Source organism: Saccopteryx leptura, chromosome 3 (assembly GCF_036850995.1).
Source record: "Saccopteryx leptura isolate mSacLep1 chromosome 3, mSacLep1_pri_phased_curated, whole genome shotgun sequence".
NCBI classification, from domain to species: Eukaryota; Metazoa; Chordata; class Mammalia; order Chiroptera; family Emballonuridae; genus Saccopteryx; species Saccopteryx leptura.
The window spans coordinates 368,735,546-368,750,749 of record NC_089505.1 but is presented as its reverse complement, the minus strand read 5'-3'; the positions used below and the strand labels follow the sequence as shown (position 1 = coordinate 368,750,749).

General features: G+C 59.8%; 1 protein-coding gene across 1 annotated transcript in view; it reads left to right on the top strand.

Annotated features, from left to right (window-relative positions):
- COL22A1 (collagen type XXII alpha 1 chain) overlaps window positions 1-15,204 on the top strand; it is a gene marked incomplete at its 5' end in the record, with an annotated part of 223,216 nt that overhangs the window by 108,136 nt on the left and 99,876 nt on the right. The window contains one exon of the mRNA XM_066372771.1: window positions 7,806-7,859. Within this exon, the coding sequence (XP_066228868.1) occupies window positions 7,806-7,859 (54 nt within the window). The remainder of the gene's footprint in view (window positions 1-7,805; window positions 7,860-15,204) is intronic.

Genomic DNA, 15,204 nt, shown 5'->3' with positions numbered 1-15,204 from the left:
GGGACCCATTAGGTGATGACCACAGTGACCAGAAGAGCAAGGGTGGTGGCCCCAAGCATGCCAGAGGATGGAGGAGCACCCAGCCTGGGCCAGGCAGTGGGGACCCTGGAGAAAGGTGGTGCCCGTGCCAGGAGGGTCCCAGCACCCGGCGGGGGAGAGGGAGCTGCGTCACCGGGCAGGGAGGTGAGAGGGGCTGCCCGCAGCCCAGCGGGTCCCCTTGTCCTGCTTCCTCTAGTGGATGGACGACGGTGACCAGTGTGTCTTTGGGGACCCCTGGTCCCCCCGGCTGTCACTGGCAGTTCCCTGACTCGGGACTTGTTTCTGCCCGTGGGTTTCGCTGGTTCCGTGGCTGCACCAACGGCAGACGGAGCGGAGGCGGGTTTGATGTGAGCTTGGGTTTGGAAGCAGCTTGCCATCCAGGGAGCCCCTGGCGGAGTCAGGGAAACCAAGTCAGGGTGGCTTCCGCACACAAAACTCTCTCTCCTTCCCTCTCGGCGACCTGCCATCTCCTCCTCGTCGCTTTCAGTGGCAGCACCGCCCTGCAGAGCTCTGTCGTGTCACTGGACACGCTCGGGCTGTGCCAAGGGCAGGGGCGAGGCAACGAGAAGCCCGGGGACCCGGGAATCAGGAGCTGAGGCTGAAGTCCAGGGTGGGCAGAGGCGTGGACGCTCTAGTTTAGAGATTAGCCACGGGCACACAGTGTAATCCCCGGCAAGGTAAATACACTCATTTGGACAAAGCTGGTACTTTTCCACAGTGACATCGCGGAGGGGGTCGGGGATATCAGGAGTCAGGCCCCCCTGCACGTTCAGGGGAGCGGTGGGAGATGCCGGCGCCCCCTGCTGGCTGGACGATGTTAGGCCGTGGCTGCCCGGCTGGGCTCCCTGCCTGAGAGAAGGTGGGTGGGGAAGGGGCTCCCCATGTCCTCCTGTGGGTCTGAGCTGGGCACACGCTCAGGGGGGCTAAGCGCCTTCTGACCCCGAGTGCCCACAGCAGAGCCAGCCTGGCTCAAGGCCACGGAGGCACTTGAACACTCAACAGCCTCCAGGAGGCTGATTTTCTCCCCCCAAAACCCAGCCGTGCCCTCGTCACCTACCCCGAAGCAGACATCCTCTCTCCATCCCACCAGCCTATTTAATTTAGTTTTCTGAGGCGAACTTGCCTGATGGTGTCCTGACCTGGGGACGCGTGTACTTTTGTTTTCTCCATGAGGAAATGCGGCCGTGAGAACGCTCTTTACTTTTGTGCCTGCCGCACACAGAAGAGGGCCTCACGTGACCAGATGTATAGACATAGTTATGCACACGTGAAGTGTATAAACGATACGTATCAGTATACACAAATGTGCAATGCATTCACAAGCATCAGACACCATTAGCGTGCAAACGTGAGTCACATGTGAGTGCCTCTCCCCACGCAGCCCACATACATGATCGGGTGGTTGGGGAAGTTCAGGACCAAGAATTGGGCCTCTGGTCACCTGGGTGTTCTGACCTCCGACATGGAATGTCCAGTTGTAAAGAAGAGAACCTTTGTCCTAGTTTTGCTTTGACCTTGGTCTGTGGTGCTGAGTCCCACCTCGGTCAGCCTGGATAGCTTCTTTCCTCTTCTTTGGACAAAAGAGAGAGAGAGAGAGAGGGGAGAGAAAGGAAAATATTTTAAAGATAATTCTGTATTGTCAGACATTTAAAGTTAATGTAAAATTTGGAATATCAAAGCTATAGGACCATGGTAATGGAAGTGGGGGAGGGTCCCTGAGATTGACAGGGAGAAATTTCATGTCCAGAAAGAGGAAGTCACCTCCCTGGTCACGGCTACTCAACCTTTGTCACTGCTCCATCCCACAAGCCGGTGACAATCTCTTCGGTTCCTTTGGTCACTTTCTCCGCATCTTCTGGTTTCCCGTCTCTCTCTTTAGTCGTTGGGAACTGTTGTGGTCCCTGCAAACCTGATGCTCCCTTCTTCCTAAACATAGAGTGGTCCCCGCATGTCTCCTGGTGTGCCTGATTGTGTCCGTTGCTTTGGGGACGTATTTTAAAAGAACACACACACATACACACACACCGGAATCTATCTACACAGGTGTAGAACCGACAGGAGGTAGAAAGGAAGGAAGTGCCCGGATGCTCGGCAGGCATCCAGCCAGGAAATGGAGTGCACTCACGTTTGTCACTGAAGTCTCACAAGGATCTGATAATCCCTTTCTGCAAATGAGAAAACCAAGCCTGGGAGGTGTAAATCAAATTACCCTTGTCATACAGACTGTAAATGGGGCGAGGATTAACACTCAGCTCGGCCTGGCTCCGGACCCTTCACTGTTTGTGCTTCAGGATGGGGCGTGTGTGTGTGTGTCTACGGAACACCAGCATTCTGAACTGGACCTTAGCAAGCCTTGCAGTGGATGCCGTGGAGGGGCTGAGGACCCCTTCACAGGTGACAGTGCCTGCTCCGTGGGATGGACTGGAACCCCACGGCTTGAATCTTGGACTGCTGTCCTGGCAGCTGAGGGTCTCATCTTGCTGGAAGTGTCCGGGCCCATCAGCTCTGACTTCTCGTGGACCCAAGGGGAGGAGCCTTTTGTCAGTGGCAGCGGGGATGAATTTGCTTTCCTTTACAATTTCTAAGACCTCTTCCCTTGCCTTTGCCTGCACGACCAGATGGTAACGGCCTTGTCTGGATCGCAGGCTACTGTTTGATTCACTCCGTGGCGCAGGGCCAGGGTGTATGTGAGGACAGCACCTGGTTTCGGCTGTAACCCGGGGAAAATAATCATGTTTGACATTTGGAGGCGCGGAGAACAGGAACTGAGCAAAAGACCATACGGCACGAATTAGAATCACTTGCACAAGCAATCCTTTTCTCCGTTCCTGGCCCCTCGCACGGCTGTGTTAGTGCGTCCTGGCTGGGGAGGAGTCGCTGTTAGAATTTATAGGCTCCTCTTCTCCTCGGCAGACAGGCGGTGTTGGAAATATCAGTTCCGCTCAGCATCCTGGCGTTCCGAATGGCTTGAATTATTTGCCCTCATGATAAATTACAAACACTTACCCAGTTATTGTGTTGGGTAGCAATTTAAAAGAAAAATGACAAACAGGCTTATTGTTAGTAATTCTTTATTGCCTCAAAACTTGCCCTGGCCAGCAGTTCTCAAACTCCCACAGCCAATTGTATGTCTAGAATGCAGTTCCCTAACTAGCTACAGCCACTACTAGAGCTCCTTCCTCACCACCACCACAAACACCACCATCATCACCACCACCACCACCATCACCCTCTCCATCACCATCACTATCACTACCATCATCACCACCACCATCATCATCACCATCACTATCACCATCACCATCTCCATCACCATCACTATCACTATCACTACCACCATCACTATCACCATCACCATCACCACCACCATCACTATCACCATCACCATCATCATCATCACCATCACCATCACTATCACTATCACTACCACCACCACCACCACCACCACCACCACCACCATCACCATCACCATCACCACCACCATCACCACCACCACCACCACCACCACCACCACCACCACCACCACCACCATCACCACCACCACCATCACCACCACCACCACCACCATCACCACCACCATCACCACCACCACCACCACCACCACCACCACCACCATCACCACCACCACCATCACCACCACCACCACTGGTACACATTCCCTGACATCAGGTCCTTGCTGAGCACCTGTGAGCACCCTCTCATGTGACCTCCACAACGTTACTAGGAGGCAGCAGTGGTGACCCAGATCTGTTGACGCGTGGTCTGTTGCCCACTACGGGGACCCCGAGTCCTGCTGCTTGAATATCTTTGTTACCATCACTGCCATCCTCCTCCTCATTCTCATAAATATCTGTTCCATCTGCATGATGCTTTATTATGCTTTATAAATCACTTCAAGTATGAGTTATTTCTTCTACTATCTTTTCAGATCATTACAATGATTATAATTTTCCACATGAGAAAACCAACACTCGGCGAGTTGACTGGCTTGCCCTCCCCATCTGCCCGGGACTTAGAACTCCGTGTTTGCAGAGCTGCAGGGAAAGGGTAACAGCACCCAGTGAACTCCTTTGATTGCAGTGAAGCGCACTTCGAGCTTCTCCCCACCCTGGCAGGTCTGACCCGGTAGCTCTTGGGGGGCACTGGGGAATGTATAGCTCAGGTATGTTTTTGCCACATCTTGCCATTATTCCTCCTGATTGCTGGGGCTCCCTGGAAGAGGAGGCACTGGACTGGGATATGATTTTGACAAATTGAGGTAGAGGAGAAGGATCATAGAGAGAGGCCGCAATGTAGCAAAGTTGCTGAGGGGGTGTTGGGGGGCCAGTCTCAGCAGCCCACTGGAGCTGCTGCTTCGGGGTGAGAGCATGACCCTGGCCACTGGACGCACACTAGAACCACAGCGCCTGGCAGCTGCCACTCAGAACCGCTCAGATGCGGTGTCTCTTAGATAAGGAGGAGCCTCTGACTGCATTAGAGGTGGACAGTGACTTGGGCAGTTTCTCTTGTCCTTCGGGAAGATAACTTGCTAGCACAGGTCCTTCCAGAAAAGTGGGGTGGGGGGAGAACTGGGCACGTGAACAGGACATGCTCTGGTGGGTGGCTGCAAGCAGCGGGCACTGGGCGCGGTGCAGGGGCTGGAGCTGGCCAGACGTGCCACCCTTGTGTCTACCCGGGAGAAGCCCCTTCCTGCATGAGCCATGGAAGACTGTGCCTTTCCTGGGGGCGGGGCTGCTTGTGTCACTGCCGTGATCACTTATTTCTGACACTGTCCTTCCTCTGGGCCCCTGCCACCCTGTTTCTGAAGCCCAGCGCTGGGGATGCCTGCTTCTCTGGGAGCATTCCTGACACTTCCCTCCTTCCCACCGCACCGCCCTGCCTACCCCGTGTCTCCTTTTCCAGATCATATCTTTTGACTTTCGTCCTGACTCCATGGCTTCTATAAATTCCTCTACCGTCTGAGGTGCTTACGGAGCATTAGTAATGCTCTTACATAAGGTGCCCGCACCAGCCGGGGAGCCGGAGAACTGCTGAGCCCTTGTGCCACCTCAGGAGGCACCGGACCATGTGACGGGGGAACCCATCATGTCCCCAGCCCAGGTGGCACTCAATAAATAATTCTGCTCCGTCACGACCCTGACCTTCGCAGCCCTTCTCTTCCCTCTGCTCCGTCCCCGCCCACCTCCAAATGGGCCAGTCCCTCTTGTCACCCAGCCTGCCTTCCAGCCGGTCACCTTGCTGGCCTGGGTTCCGAATTCTGGGGATGATTCAGGAGGACGCTCACCGGCCCCGAGGGAAAGCGGCTTCATCATCGTGGAAATAGCTGGCACTCCCTGTGGAATGTCCTGGAAGCCCGCGGGTGTCTGTCTGGATTGGGCACTGACGTTGTCTGGCCTCCGTCCCCCGGGCCGGGAAGCCGAGGGCTGTCAGCTCTCCGTGGTGGGCTCCCCAGCGTTGACGCCAATCAGAGGGGGATCAGACGGGACAGGGACACAAAGCCTCCAGGCTGGGCCCCCGCCTGACGGTGCCTGTGACCACATCTTGAATTTTACCTGACAGCTCAGCAGTCTCCTTCTGGCCTGGACCTCCCTGCCCGGCCCTGGCTGGCGTGCTCCCTGGCTCAGGGCTGAGGACGCGCGAGTCCTCAAGCAGGCCGCTCACTCTCTCTGCGGTCAGCAAACGTCTGAGTTGTGTCTTTCCCCCTGTATGCCACTGGTGTCACCTCTCCCTGCCGTCCCCGCCACATCGCCCTGGCTCAGGAGCACCCTGGTCTCAAAGGGACGATGCCTCTGTCCAGCCCAGAAACATGCACTGCGTTTCCCCCGTGGCGGGCACTGTTCTGGGCCCGTGGGCGCCGCAGTGACAGGAGCAGGGCCCGCTCTGTTGGCCGGAGGCTGGCATCCGCCAGGGACAGGCCGGCCGTTCCCGCGTGCACACGTCAACAGCACGTGGGGCGGTGACACATAGGACAGCAGAGTGGGCTGCGGGGACCGCATGGCGGACCGCGTGCTGTCTCGGCTACGCTGACCTGAGGAGACGTTGGGGTCGGGGCCGTTGGGGACACCGGGGACCCGGCACGCAGGCAGGAGGCCGGCCAGTGGGAAGACCGTGGGGTGTGAGAGTGTCTGCCACACTCGAGGTGACGGAGGGGGGCCCATGGCCGCAGTGGGGGAGGGGAGCAAGGATGCGAGGGGCAGGTGGCCAGAGGCAGTCGTGGAAAGACGGAAAGACGGTGAGAGGCCGTTCGAGCAGCTATGCGCGTTGTCAGCAGAGGGGGTGTGGCCTGAGCTCGGTTGTAGGATATAATCCCGGCTGCCGGCGGGGGTGATTGTGTGGCCTTGTGTGGAGTGGGAGGCAGTCTGGGAGGCCCTGCAGTGGCCTGGGCGAGGGGCGATGGTGGGAAGGCCGTGGGCCTTGAGAGCTAGTTTGAGTAGCCTCCCGGGTCACCCCGTCCTTCCTGCTGCAGCCAGAATCCACACAAATTGGACTCAAGGTCCTTGACCTCCTGGGTGGCTCCCCGCGGTCCAGGGCACGCAGGCCCTGCCTGACCCCTGCCGACCTCGTCAGCCTCACCCCGGTCCTACCGCCTTTCACCCTGGGTCACACAGATGCTTCGCCGATGTCCATCCCGTTTGCCTCTGAGTGCTTGCCCACTCTGTGCCCCGTGCCCTGTGCCACCCCCCAGGGAGGCACGTCTTCCTTCTTCCATTGTCGCCTCTGCACCTGCTCCTGCAGGGAGTTCCCCCACACCTCAGGCAGGGGGCGTCCGGTGCCTCTGTGCGCCCCTCCGTTCTGTTCGTCCCGTGTTGGGACTGTACTGCCACATCGGCCTCATTGGAAACAGTCCTCACGGGCAGAGGCCGGGGCTCGGCCCTGAGGTGCCCCTGAGTCAGGCTAGCGAGTCGCAGAGAGCGCAGGACCTGAAACTCTCTAGAGAGTGTTTCCTGCCAGCTCCGCTGTCCCTCCTGTGCAGCCCTGGGACCCTGCCCCTCGAGTAAAGTGAGAGAATGGATTCTGACCGCAAAGGGTCGGGGGACATTCCGCCCTTGAGTAGGCCCCAGCAGGTGCACCGTGACTCATCCTCCTGGTGAGAGCTCCGTGGCCGTGGCCCCGGCCGGCCGCAAGCAAGCTTGGAGGGCTCCCTGGGCTGCTCTGGGCGCACCCAGGGGGCGTGGCTGAGCGAAGAAAAGGAGAGTTCACCTGCAGAGGGAAAGATAGTTACAGTTTGTGAGGGAGAGAATGGGAAAGGGGGAGAGGGCTGTGTGCGTGTGCGTGTGTCCGTGTGTGTATCTGTGCGTGTGTGTTTGTGTGTGTGTGTGCATGCGTGCACGCGTGTGTATGTGTGTGTGTGCATGTGTGTGTGTGCGTGTGTGTGCATGTGTGTGTGCGTGTGTGTGCAGGTTGCTGACGCATAAAATGCCTCTGGAAAGACTCCTCTCTGGCCAGGTTGGTGACCTTCCGGGAAAGGCACTGGGTGGCAGAGGACAGGACAGGAGGCTTTTCTCAGGCACCTTCCGGGTCCTTTTGGATTTGAGGCTGAACATGGGCCAAGATCCTCTAAGGCCCAGAGCCGGACCCACAGCCAAAGCTCCCCACCCCCCACCCCCAACTGGAGCCTTTCCCCGAATCCCATGCTGCTTCTCTGTGGGGCCCCCCAGGGGACAGGCTGGTCACCAAGAGGGAGAAATAAAGACCGAGACTGCCACTTGTTCTGGGGCCCTGCCTGTCTCCCGCCGGCTAACCTTGCCTTCTTTCTCTGCACGTAGGGCAAGAAAGGCGAGGTGGGCCCGCCTGGAACCCCCGGACCGCTGGGACCACAGGTAACGTTCCTGTAGAAACGTGCTGTCTGATGAGGTGAATGACCAGGCGGCAGTCCTCGGCCTGGTAACCAGAGCCGTGTATGGCCACCTCCTCAGAGTGTTAAGAAGAACACTCACTAGGTCATTCATCCTCCCTACGTCCCTTGTCCCTCTGTCCTTCCACTCCTGTGCTGGGAGAATGCCCACTGGTCACTCTCCCGGAGGATTTAGGTCCAGAGGAGGGCAGGCGCGTGACGGTCAGGGTTAAAGGAAACGGTGGAGACACGGGGGGCCCCCAGGACCAGGTGTCCACGGGTGCAGAGCACACAGCTAGGGAGGCAGAGGTGGAGGTGTCTCCCCGCAGGGCAGGGTGGGTTAGTGGTTTGTGTGCCGGTGTGGGCAGGCCCCGGGGGAGGCCGCAGGGCAGGGTGGGTCAGTGGTTTGTGTGCCGGTGTGGGCAGGCCCCGGGGGAGGCCGCAGGGCAGGGTGGGTCAGTGGTTTGTGTGCCGGTGTGGGCAGGCCCCGGGGGAGGCCGCAGGGCAGGGTGGGTCAGTGGTTTGTGTGCCGGTGTGGGCAGGCCCCGGGGGAGGCCGCAGGGCAGGGTGGGTCAGTGGTTTGTGTGCCGGTGTGGGCAGGCCCCGGGGAGGCCGCAGGGCAGGGTGGGTCAGTGGTTTTGTGTGCCGGTGTGGGCAGGCCCCGGGGGAGGCCGCAGGGCAGGGTGGGTCAGTGGTTTGTGTGCCGGTGTGGGCAGGCCCCGGGGGAGGCCGCAGGGCAGGGTGGGTCAGTGGTTTGTGTGCCGGTGTGGGCAGGCCCCGGGGGAGGCCGCAGGGGTGGCCCCAAGCAGGGCCAGCTGGATGGTGGTTTCAGAATCGGAAGGGCCGGCACACTCGAAAAGGTGGTCACTGCTGCAGGACCGAGGGACACCAGTTCCGCTCTCATCTGACTCTGACACACGGGGACACTGCCACGTCCCCTCCCCTCCCCTCTGGGTCTCAGTGCCCCCTCTGCACCGTGATGGGGCTGGGGTCCCGATCACCAAGCCTGTGTTACCAGGCGGACACGGTCTCACTTCCTGGACACCCACCCTCCCCCTCCCCTAACCCTCACTGGTCTGGCAGGCTCGGCCCTGGTGTAACCTGCTTCTGGCCTGCGCTCTTCCCAGCGCGCCGCCCCCACGCCCTTCCACATGGGCCGTCACCAGCAGTCCCCTGGGGGCCCCCACAGCCGCCCTGCCAGTGGGCAGCCCCCCAGGTCACCATCCCCGTTTCACAGATGGGCGAGACCGACCTGGGTGTAGAGCCGTGGTCAGGGCCACCAGCTGCCTAGCAGGTCCCCAGGCCACTGCCCCTGGGCACTCTCAGCGCCCCTGCTGTGTAAATTGTGTGTCCCTGTGAGTTCCACCTTAGTGTAGGCAGCTGGGCCTCGCCTGGGGTTCCGCCTTCCCTGCCCCCCCCTGCGCCTCCTTCACTGAAGTTCACCCCGCGCCCTGGCCCCCGCCTTCCATTCGGACCATTCCCTTCCTGGGGAGGCCACCGGGGTGAGTCACAGAGTCAGAGTGACCGGGCTCACACCGCAGCCCCCGCCACTTTCCGGCTGGGCGTCATCGACACGTTACTTCATCTTCTGAACTTCAGTCTCATCCTTTGTTCATGATAACTGAAAAGGAGTCAGAGAAAGAGCAGGGGTGAGACCCAGGTGCTGAGGCCCCGAGGCCCGGTGAGCATGAGGAGAGGGGGCTGTCCCTGTCCCCCTGGAGGGAGTGGCAGCCAGCAGGGGACCTCCAGTCGCTGACGGGCTCTTCCATCTGGCCGTAGCAACCCACCTAGCCGGGGACACCTCCGTGGTGGTGGTCACACCAGCTGTCAGGCACTGCTGGGCAGGGAGGTGCCCGCCCAGGAGACACTGCCAAGTGCACTTCCAAACCCACATCGTGTCCCAGCGAGCGATGGTCACCGTGCACGCAGTCCCCGAGTCCTTTTGAGCACCGTGCATTTGGGTCAGGCGGGGAAGAGGGGAACGGGGATCCATCCTAACTCACCGTCCTCTAAAGCAGTGGTCCCCAACCTTTTTGGGGCCACGGACCGGTTTAATGTCAGAAAATATTTTCACGGACCGGCCTTTAGGGTGGGATGGATAAAATGTATCACGTGACCAAGACAAGCGTCAAGAGTGAGTCTTAGATGGAGGTAACAGAGGGAATCTGGTCATTTTTTTTTTTTTTTTTTTGTATTTTTCTGAAGCTGGAAACAGGGAGAGACAGTCAGACAGACTCTCACATGCGCCCGACCGGGATCCACCCGGCACACTCACCAGGGGCGACGCTCTGCCCACCAGGAGGCGATGCTCTGCCCCTCCGGGGCGTCGCTCTGCAGCGACCAGAGCCACTCTAGCGCCTGAGGCAGAGGCCAAGGAGCCATCCCCAGCGCCCGGGCCATCTTTGCTCCAATGGAGCCTCGGCTGCGGGAGGGGAAGAGAGAGACAGAGAGGAAGGAGGGTGGGGGTGGAGAAGCAGATGGGCGCTTCTCCTATGTGCCCTGGCCGGGAATCGAACCCGGGTCCCCCGCACGCCAGGCCGACGCTCTACCGCTGAGCCAACTGACCAGGGCCGGAATCTGGTCATTTTTAAAAAAATAAAACATCGTTCAGACTTAAATATAAATAAAATGGAAATAATGTAAGTTATTTATTATTCCTCTGCGGACCGGTACTGAATGGGCCACGGACCGGTACCGGTCCGCGGCCCAGGGGTTGGGGACCACTGCTCTGAATATTCCGCACACGTGGCAGCGTCTGGGTGCTGAGAGTGAGACAGGGAGTGTCTGCACGTCTCATTACCCCCTTTCCAGTGCGGGTTAGTGAGCTCACGCGTCCCCACGCTCGGCCGCCCGGCCGCTCCGTCAGATTGCTCTGAGCGCAGTCTGCCCTGCCCTCTGTCTGCGACCTTGGAGAACGCACTTCCTTCTCTCATCTAAAATGTTGAAGTCGCTTTCACTCAGCAGATCCACACGGAGTGCCGGGCACGGAGCCGGATGCTGCAGGAACAAGGCCGGCTGGCCGGGCTCCCAGGGGCAGGGGCCAGGCCAGGAACGGGCACCCGGGGGGTGTTCAGGCCCCTCCGTGGGGCAGAGCCAGGCGGGGCCGGGCTTGTGGGGTGTCCCACCCGACGGGCTACGCCTGGACGGAGAGGCGGATCTTGGTCCGGCGGCTGTGTGTCCGTCTGCTCTAATCTGCTCTTCCCCTGACATCGCTGCCCACCCCCATCTCCTGGGCCTGGCTGAGGTTCTCTCCGGCTGCCAGCTGCGTGTTTGTCCATCGAGGGGTTGATCTCACAAGCGTTGACTAAGCGCCCCTAGCCCTGGGGCACGGCCTCTAAGCAGCTCTTAGCCCCGTGCCCGGAGGAGCCTCATGTTGGTGGCGCAGAAGGAGCTAGAGACAGAGCAGGACGCTCTGACGCGCGGAGTCCTGGGAGAGGGTGGTCAGAGCTCTGGTCCCGGAGAGAGGGAGCCTCCGCGGGCCCCACGGAGGGCCCTGCGCTGACCTGCTGACCAGGGCTGGTCCTCGAGCAGCAGGCTCTGCGTGACAGCACGTTTTGCCCCGACGAGGAGGAGGCAGGGAGATGCGTGTCTGTGTTTCTGCTGTCGCCGGACTCGTCCTTCGTCGCCCCTGTACACCCGCGTCTGTTCTTCATAACCGCCCGGAGGACAGCGTGCCTGTCCCCCGTTCGCTCTAAAGAGACCAGCGCAGGGTTTCGCCCGCTCTGCGTGGGGTGGGGAGAGCCAGCCAGCCGCCTCGTGGGCGGGAACCGTCCTGGCAGCCGCCGTCCTGGAGACGGTCTTGCTGCCCCGTTTTTGGAAGATGGAAAATGTCACCGGCCAGAATGCGTTAGGATAAATAGGCACATTCGTGAGGTCGTAGATGGGGACTCTGGGTCCTGGCAGCCTTTTAGGAAAGATGGTCTGCGAAGGCCGTGCCGCGTGCTGCTGCCATCTGGACGGACGACGCCCCTCTAGTTGGTGGGAGCACGGCCAGGCAGGGGGCTGGCCCCAGAGGGCTGGGTGGGTTTGCAGACCTGGCCCTCCACAGAGACGCCAGCATCCTGTTCTGTACTCAGGGAGCCACAGTGCAGGGTGAAGCGGGGACTCAGCAACCATGAACGGCTTCCCCCGAGAGCAGGCGTCTCCACGCCGCACGGGGGGCACGTTGCCATGCCAACCTGTGGGAGTCAAACCCCCGTCTTCCCCCGAGAGCAGGCGTCTTCACGCCGCACGGGGGGCACGTTGCCATGCCAACCTGTGGGAGTCAAACCCCCGTCTTCCCCCGAGAGCAGGCGTCTCCTAGCCGCACGGGGGGCACGTTGCCATGCTAACCTGTGGGAGTCAAACCCCCGTCTTCCCCCGAGAGCAGGCGTCTCCTAGCCGCACGGGGGGCACGTTGCCATGCTAACCTGTGGGAGTCAAACCCCCGTCTTCCCCTGCCCGCCGCACGGGTCGGCCCCGGTGGGAAGAGGGTGGCTGTCCCGAATAACCATGTGCCACTCATTTATTGATGATGATGATGAGGTCAGCTGGACATGTACGATTCATGCTTATCAGTACTAATCACGTTAAACAGCCTTTGGGCCACTGTCACATTAGGAAGATCAAATATTGCTTCGTTAAGGCATGAGACTGATGGGCTCATTAATAAGTGGAGTCAGCACTTGGGCTGTTTTCATTAGTAATAATTAAAATCGTCATTATTTTGCGATTAACATTTACAACTTTTGGCTAATTTGTCACTCTCGTGAATAATCAGGTTGGTTGGGTTTTTTAAGAATATGTTTATCAGTGAGAGAGGAGCGTGAGTCAGGGCGGTGGAAGCCTCCCCCGGGCAGGCTGGGGCGCGCCCCTTCGTTAACCCGGACTGCAGTCGGGCAGGCCGGGGCGCTGAGAGGCGACGTCCTTGCCCAGGTCCGGGCAGGCTGGGGCGCGCCCCTTCGTTAACCCGGACTGCAGTCGGGCAGGCCGGGGCGCTGAGAGGCGACGTCCTTGCCCAGGTCCGTGTGGCTGTCGTGAGGTGACCCGGCATTTGACCCGGACCATCTTAACCCATTTCTTTTTCATTTCCTTGTGCTATCATTGCTACACTAATACTCAGAATAATCCAATAGTTACAGTGTGAAATGCCCTTCTAATTTATCTATTTATTTTTAGTGAGCAAGACAGACAGAGAGAAGGACAGACAGGGACAGAAAAGAAGGGAGAGAAATGAGAAGCGTCAACTCATAGTTGTGGCACTTTAGTTCATTGATTGATTTCTTATGTGTGCCTTGACCAGGGGGCTCCAGGTGAACCTGTGACCACTTGCTCAAGCCAGCGACCTTGGGCTTCAAGCCAGCGACCTTAGGGCTTCATGCCAACAACTTGTGGGCTCAAGCCAGCGACCATGGGGTCATGTCTTTGATCCCACGCTCTAGCTGGATGAGCCCATGCTCAAGCCAGTGACCTTGGGGTTTCGAACCTGGGTCCTCAGTGTCCCAGGTGAATGCTTTATCCCCTGCGCCATGGCCTGGTCAGGCAGTAGCCTTCTAATGTCTCATCCTTAATCCAAGTGCTAAAATAGCAGACAGGGCATTTTGCTCTTGGACAGAACCCCAGTTGAGGTCAAAGGTTCCCTGAAGAAATGGCACTTCGTGACCAAACAGCTGCTTACAGAGGGGGTCCTGTGTCCCAGGAGGGTGGGCCAGGCCCGGGCTGGGCAACCAGCGTTCAGTAATCCAGACTCTTGTGGTCCTACCCCGTGGAGCCCCTGGTCTGGGAGGAAGACACTGAACCCCGCAGAAGGCCAGACGGAAGTCCTTAAATCCTCTGTCCTGCGCATCGTCGTGAGCTTGGAGACCAGGTCGTCGCGTGGTTTGGTTTCCTGCAGAAGAGCTGGAAGGGGGAGTCCATTCGTGCCGTCAGCCGCCTGTCCCTCACTCCCGCCGTGGCCTCAGGCCCCCGGTTTGGTTTCCTGCAGAAGAGCTGGAAGGGGGAGAAGCCCATTGGTGTCGTCGGCCGTGCCGCCTGTCCCTCACTCCCGCCGTGGCCTCAGGCCCCCGGTTTGGTTTCCTGCAGAAGAGCTAGAAGGGGAAGCCCATTTGTGCCGTCAGCCATAGGCCTGTCTGCTGCCTGGCCCTCACTCCCGCCGTGGCCTCAGGCCCCCGGTTTGGTTTCCTGCGGAAGAGCTGGAAGGGGGAGAAGCCCATTGGTGCCGTCGGCCACCGGGGCCTGTCTGCCGCCTGTCCCTCACTCTCGCCGTGGCCGCAGGCCCCCTCCCGCGGGCTGGGCCCTGTGCTCCCCGTCCTCTGCTACGCCCTCCGGGACCTCGCTTCCTGGGAGATGGACAGGCCTCCTGGAGGGCCCGCGGTGCTGGGGAAAGTCGTGTCACCTGCAGGCTCAGCTGTCCTTCCACCAGACTTGCAAGAATCTCCCCGCCAACTGCAGAGGACGCTGCAGGCAGCTGGCCGCAGCCTGTCTGGCCCCTCCCGGAAGCGGCTGCCTCTCCGACAGCTGTTTGGACCCGCTTCCAGCGTCTTCTCCCTCCTGTGACGGCTGCCGCACCTGCTGGGTCACTGCTGTGCAGGATGCTGCTCTAGTCCCTGAGCTCACAGCGTCAGACGAGCAGACGGTCGCCGGCTCCCTCCCGGGTGCGTGGCCGTGAGCCGAGTGCCGCTCACGGGTCCTACGGGAGGCGGACTCCGTCCTCGAGCCTGTGTGAGCCCCGGGTTCTCGTCCCACATCCTACAGGGCAGTGGTGTTCCAGGGTGGAGCAGGCTGTGACAGGAGGGCGTGAGACCCAGGTCCCCAGGCCGAGTGCTCTGTGGACGGTTCACGAGGGCGGAGGAGGGGGGTCAGGGGGGAGGAATCGGGGCCGTTGTGTCTGGACAGCAGCTCTGTCTGATATCAGTTAATTTTCCCCGAGCTGCAGCTCCTCGTGGGCGTGTGGACTACGTGAGCAGCAGTGCTGAGCAGACACTGACTGGGGGGTGGGCTGTTCCTTCTCCCACAGCCCCCCTTGTCCCCTTGTGCTTGTAGCAGTTTCAGCAGTTAGGGTGGCGCGTAGAGTTGGTCTGGATGGATATTTCCCAGACTTGGTGGCTCTCCACCAGGGGAGTGTTCGTTAGGGAGTGTTTCCAAGGTCACCCACCCCTCGGGCGTGTCCGGACCTGTATCTCAGAGACCAGACGAGGGGCCTGTGTGCCTGCTGTTAGGACGGGCTCTTCAGCTGCCTCCTCAGGAGCTGACCATTCAGGATCCACCGGAGGGGACGGCTGTGTGAGCTCAGGTGGAGCCCTTGCCCTCTCTGGGCCTCGGTTTTCATTCTTGTTGCGAAGGGGGGTTTAATT